The sequence below is a fragment of the Aplysia californica genome, unplaced genomic scaffold (assembly GCF_000002075.1).
Source record: "Aplysia californica isolate F4 #8 unplaced genomic scaffold, AplCal3.0 scaffold00748, whole genome shotgun sequence".
Classification (NCBI taxonomy): domain Eukaryota; kingdom Metazoa; phylum Mollusca; class Gastropoda; order Aplysiida; family Aplysiidae; genus Aplysia; species Aplysia californica.
Window position 1 is genome coordinate 157,154 of NW_004798018.1, and position 6,512 is coordinate 163,665.

Genomic DNA, 6,512 nt, shown 5'->3' on the forward strand with positions numbered 1-6,512 from the left:
GGGGGGGATATTATGACAGTTGTGACATTGACACAATATTGTCTAAACCGGGAAACATCTCTTCCATTTAACACATTAGTGCATTGTATTGAAAAAAAAATAAATACCGCGTTTGGCATTCTCTGCTCTCCGGCCCGCTTTGAAAATACACTTGTGACCCTAAAACTAAATAAACAATAGCGCCTGTCTCATTCTGGCCCTTGACACGCTTAACATTATGGCACGGCTAGAACAAAACTGAATAGGCCCATGTGTAACATAAATTACGAAAAAACATTTACCCTCATAACGACCCCCCACCCCTATCTCTCTCTCTCTCTCTCTCTCTCTCTCTCTCTCTCTCTCTCTCTCTCTCTCTCTCTCTCTCTCTCTCTCTCTCTCTCTCGTGTCGCATACTATCTGTGTTGCTGTATTGTGGACACATACACACACACACTCACACACGCATACACACACGCACGCACGCACGCACGCTCGTACACACACACACACGTACACACAAGCATACATAAACACAACGTGGGCCCGGCGTCTAGAAAATAAGCACAAAAATAACAAGTCTACACTGACTAAAACAAGCAACCTTCTGTTAGATGATATAGTAAAAAGCAAAATGGATAAACAAACTCATTTCCTACTAAATCAGCGATGAAAATCGGTGACCACGCAAGTTCAATTAATAGATATGAACAAATGAATCTTTAATCCGGTTGGCAATACACAGGATTGGTTATTTCCAAATCTAAATCCTAGTTCGCTTTTTTGTGGGGACACAGAACAAAGGGGAAATGTTCCAGAAAGGAAATAGAATCAAACGGATTGAGCTCTTTCCCCAGATGTCAGAGTGGATTATAGGTCTTAGTCTGCCGTAGCTTAGAACGGGGGAGTGTAATTTGATCTCGTGGAGTTTTATCCGTTATCTCGAAGAAAACACGCGTTATTTCACTGGAAGGCTCCTTTGCCCACAGATCTGAGTAAATGTGGGGGAGGGGTTCGAGAGCCAATTGGGGAACACGCTTACTAATGCACAAATAACAACAGACTAATGCACATTATAACGCATAAGTGGACACACGGTGTACCATAAAAGCTCACGTGCACAATTAGAGACACCCCCCCCCTCTCTCTTTCTCTCCCTCTCCCCCCCCCTCTCTCTCTCTCTCTCTATCTCTCTCTCTCTCTTTCTCTCTCTCTCTCTCTCTCTGTCTCTCACTCTCACACATACACACACTCACGCACACACAAACACACACACACACATATCACACACACATACACACACACACACACACACACACACACACACACACACACACACACACACAATCATGCACGTACCCCAATTGGTCAATTGTTACTGATCAACGTTGAGAAGACTTAAAATAAAACTCGAAAAAAATCAAAATATATTACGATTAATTCTATTTATACAAGAATTATCTTTCTTAGTCTCCTCCTTCCCCCCTCCCTTTCTCGGACACTTGGGACTGCCCCCCCCCCCCTTACCCCACTCTTTCCTTTATTCTTCTCCAAAAATCCTCGTCTCATCACGTTGACGGGGGTAAGTGCAGGTCCAAACCAGATCACCAGAGACTGGAGTTCTCTTTACAGAGACTTATTTTTTTGGGCAGAGCTGGATTAAGAATGTGGGAGGCTTGGGGCCTGTTTAGAAGGGACCCGCCCTTTCCAACCCCCCCCCCCCCCCCTTTATTGCATACATCATACCATACCCCACATACTAGTACAGTACCCTAAATGTAGTATATTTTTATGAATAGGACACTTAATTTTTGTTTAATAGTTAGGAAATACTGAACGGGGACTATTCTTTTAATGTTATGATACGTAATTAATAAATACGAAATGAAAATGAAATGATCACAAGTTGCTTTTACCAAAGTCATTTACACAGAGAAATTAAGTTAAAATTATTTCATTCATTATGAAAAAGTATAGAGGTGGAGGGGGGGTATAGTTGTTCGAAGATAAATTCTCCAGAATTTAAAGTAGGCCTCCCAGCGCGACTACGGAAGCCGAGGATGTTTCTGAGTATTGTATGGTCTGCCAGGGGTAACGGCCTCGGAAGCCTGGCTACAGTTGAGCGCATGGAGCATTAAGAAATTCCTTGACGTTAACAATCGGCACAGATGTTGTCCACTTAACCAGCATTGCACATTGGAATTGAAGGCATGACAAATATGCCTACTATAACAGGCTACACATATTTTGTAATACATGATACATGAAAACTGAAAGACACCGACTGCCAAAGAACTGCGGTTACAGTTGTCAGATCGTTTCAATAGAAGCATGGGGATCAAACAGAATAGTAGGCTATTATTCAAGGACTACAGCGCTGTTTCTTGAGTTGTAAACAGCCCGCAACAGGTAAATGGACTCCAATATACACAGGAGGGATTTGTGTACAAATCACAAGGGTAACAGCAGGAGTCACCTGCTGGAGGCTCGTGTGAGACCGCTGTGTGGCGTGTTGTAAATATAGGCTAATGCAGCTCCCTTTAAAAGTGTATACCTGTTTGTATTTTATTCTCTTTATGAGTATCAAAATGACTTTTAGCTGCGGCAATATTGTGCTTAGGAATGAAAGTTTCAAGAATGAAAATTCAATACATTATTACATTGCATTCTCTTTGAGAAGTAAAATTTCGAAAACTGCGAAACTAAGCTACTCATCATGTTTACTTCCTGTATTCGCCGCGGAGGCGATAGAGATTGGAGAAATAATTCATAACATTAGGCACAGATTTTGGGATGTTTCTCTTCCTCTTTTCTTTTAGTTTCCTGCTTGGTAGGGACCGATACAACACAAAAATGTAAATCAGTTCAGTACTTGAAACGTTGCTTCAGGGAAACTGAAACAAGATGGGGAAGCTTAAATGCTTCGAGATCATCCTGGCTGGAAATAAATCAGTGTTTCACCCTGGAGAGCAGGTGCAAGGCAGCGTTGTGGTTGAGCTGAAGGGTGACATGAAAATGAGATCTTTGAGAATCTTTATGAAAGGTGTTGCTAAAGTACATTGGACTGAATCTCGAAGTACAGGAAGCCGTCTTGGTTCATATACAGAGCATTACAATGCAGAGGTAGAATATTTCTTCAAAAGACAAGTTTTATTTGGTGGAGGTAATGTATTTTTATTTTTAAATTTAATCTTTTCGAGTTTCGAGGCCTATAATCTTTTTCAGTAGTCATAAGTCAGTAGGCTACAAATAACTTGACCCTAGATCTCTAAATGAAAGCGGAAAATGAAATGGACATTCTCATACACCACTGTTTTTCCTCCCCAGGCGCATGCTGCCTCTGGCTCATTATATGTATTTAAATGAAAAGCAGTCCCTTGTCTAATTTGGGGAGGAATTCCGTAGCGAGCGACCATATGTTGAAACAGAGTAGAATAGAGGATTAGGTTAGGGTTTGGTAAGGGTAGGGGCTGGGTTAGAGTTAGGTGTCTTTTTTATTGTGTTTGTTGGAGTTTTCGCTTGTTACAGAAGTCCTTCCCTAATTTGTCCTTCCCCCCTGTTCTATTATAAAAATTTAAATTATTAAAATTAAAGGTTGATTAACCCCTTCGTGACACAGGGTCAGTTCGTGCTTCACCTGGCAGAGTTTTGGATCCAAAGGGACACAGAATAGGGCAAGATTTAGTAGTCAGTTTCCTACAATTATAAAGATGGCGTTCATCATCATGGTCCTCGCGCTTGGCAAGGCATGATGAACGCCGTGTATGTCGCTGCAGCATCTTAGCTCGTTCACTTTGTAAAAAAAAAAGACGGATGACGTACATCATGTAGGTCATGAAGGGGTTAAACTGCTCACCCATTGAAATGCTCCAGCTAAATATAATACCAACCAGAGGTTGCCATGCTATGATTCAAGTTCTAGTTAAATAGGGATGGCTCTTCCAAATTTACATGCACATGCAGCTCATTTATTTTCTAATTTTTCAGTATCAGAAATTTCTGTTCAACATGGCCCAAGCCTTTGACCTGTTTTACCATTATAAATTTAACTCTTAACTAAGCAAAAATGAATGCTCCATACAATCATGGGTTGGCTGGGGTTTGTTGATATTTGCTTTGAGAGCAAACAAACGATTGATGCTGTGCACCACTTCAGTTGGTGATGCCAGGTAATGGTAGTGATAACTCGCTAGTGGAACTGGGACACAGTATAGGCCTATTAAGAATTCTACCTTGCGTTCCCCTGCTAGATCTTAGCATGGAGCGCAACTGCTTTTAACGCTGTATGTGACTGTTTTTTCTTCTTCGAAGGGCCCTTGCCTTCAGGCAGCCACTTTCCTATTTCGAAGGCACTCTATTTTTTAAACGCACTGACCACAGTATATTCAGTTTGGGTAGGGATTAATCTCGATTTTTGCCCGGATATTGAATGTGCTCAACTTGCACATGAGACCTCCAAGATTTTCCGTCCTCATCGGAGAAGGCTAGATGTTTGATCTTACCTTAAAATCAAAGGTGTGGCTAAAAGACAGCAGTAAGAAGCCAGGAGTAGCAGTAGAAAAAATTCAGGAGTAAGGGAGAGAGAAGCAGAGAGGGGATTGGGCCAGGGGGGGACAAAAGTGGAGATACAAAGAGACGACAGAACAGGACTAAACAACAGAAAAGGAAGACAAAATTTAAGAGAAAACTATGGTACAGAAAGAACATTTTTTCGTCACGGGCAGATTTTGATCCTGGGACTGAGACCCTTAGATAGTCTACACTATGACAGCCCCCTAAAAGTTAAAATAAGCCTTGTTCTCAGCACATTGGAGCTCAGTCAGCAAGAGAGTAATAACAGACTCACTCTGCTCCTCTCATAACTTTTCAAGCGTTTTTACTTCTCTTGAATATGTTGTACTTTGATATATCGTAATATTCCCTTGTCATAATCTTACTCTATCCGTATACTAACCTCAATGTCTTCTATTCAAGTCCTGTCCCAAATCTCTTTTCTTCATCTGCCCACTTTAATTTTTCTCTCATAATCTTTAACCCTGTCCGTACACCCTGGGGTCATTTTGTACCCCCAGTGTTTTATTCTTCACATTTTAGAATACTTCTAGTACGAAGATCTCTTTGAAACTTTCAGTATTTCTCGAAAAGTCAATTTGATAGACGGCTATGCAAAGCGTACAGATCGGATTAAGGAGTAAATTTCCTCTTTGGAAAGTGGTGGCACAAAATTCCCCACGTCGCATGGATACGATAATAAGACATGACATACGGATAGGGTTAAAGAGTGATTGATTGACATTAGGACTTCATGTTAAACAACTTGGCTGAAATTTTTACCTCCCATAATCTCAAGCCTTTGTATATTTCTGACTCAACCCATACGAATCCTGTTTATTTGAGCAGTTTGGAATCTCATGTATAGTATTTCTCTATGATGAACTGACTCTGTGGAAAAGCTTGCTACAAGCTGACATTTTAAAAAACAGCCTGCCCACATCCTGTATTTGTGTCCCTTTTTCTTTTATTCAGACTTGTCTCGGCTTCTCTGCAACAAAAAATATTCTTGTTTCATACGTGCACTCTTTGTGGGAATATTTTTTTTTTTTTAGCTTTGTCAGTTCAAGAATATTGAAAATATACAGTCTAGTATGCACATAGCAAGATCAGCGGCACAGAGAAATCTTTTCATGTTCGAATGTCGTTATATTTTTATAAATATGAATTTCAAGGAAGATTATAACGTTGGATAAGTGGGTCAAAGTTTTACATACATCGTACATCATGCCATACCAACATGTGTAATAGTTCGTAGTCACTTATAGATGCAGTGGGTTTTACTATTTGTTACACTGATACAAACTTGATTAGGTTAAGTTATGGTTATGCCTTTTCCTCTGTGGTGCAGCATAGTTCTCATTTATTTCCCGTTCGAAAAAATTTGAAAGTAGATTAAATTTAATATGGATTCCCAAATATTTTTCAGATTTGAGTTTTTGATTTTGACATTGAATTTTTAGCCACCTCTGCTAGGATAAGCGATTTTTTCCTCAAACTAGAAGCCTTTCTGCTTCATTTGCTCCATGGTCTACTTTCTGGGACATATTCACCTAGACTTTTAAAACTTTGCAGATCACCGGCAAGCTTAGCGCCGTGTGGAATCTCTGTTGAAGAGGAAAGGCATTAATACATGGGGTGATAATATCAGATACATGCCTTATTGCGACTCCCCTTACACAAATAAAGTGTGCAGGCTAGATGCTGATCTGCTTCTGAACACTTCTGTGATGTTTGCAATAAGCATTTCCTTGGCCTACACTATTGCCCTTGGCTTTAAAGAGATCAGTGTCCTCACTCATAAAGTACTTGCTCTTCTCTTTTTCTCTCTGTCTCTCTATCTCTGTCTGTCTGTTTGTCTGTCTGTCTGTCTGTCTGTCTGTCTCTCTGTCCCTCTGTCTCTTTGTCTCTGTCTCTGTCTGTCTGTCTCTCTCTCTCTCTCTCTCTCTCTCTCTCTCTCTCTCTTTCTCTCTCTCTCTCTC

General features: G+C 40.6%; 1 protein-coding gene across 1 annotated transcript in view; it reads left to right on the plus strand.

Annotated features, from left to right (window-relative positions):
* The first annotated feature begins 2,721 nt into the window (after positions 1-2,721).
* Positions 2,722-6,512, plus strand: part of LOC101852653 (arrestin domain-containing protein 3) — an 18,634-nt gene continuing 14,843 nt past the window's right edge. Inside the window, exon 1 of the mRNA XM_005109094.3 lies at positions 2,722-3,142. Within this exon, the coding sequence (XP_005109151.1) occupies positions 2,884-3,142 (259 nt within the window). The 5' untranslated portion in view covers positions 2,722-2,883. The remainder of the gene's footprint in view (positions 3,143-6,512) is intronic.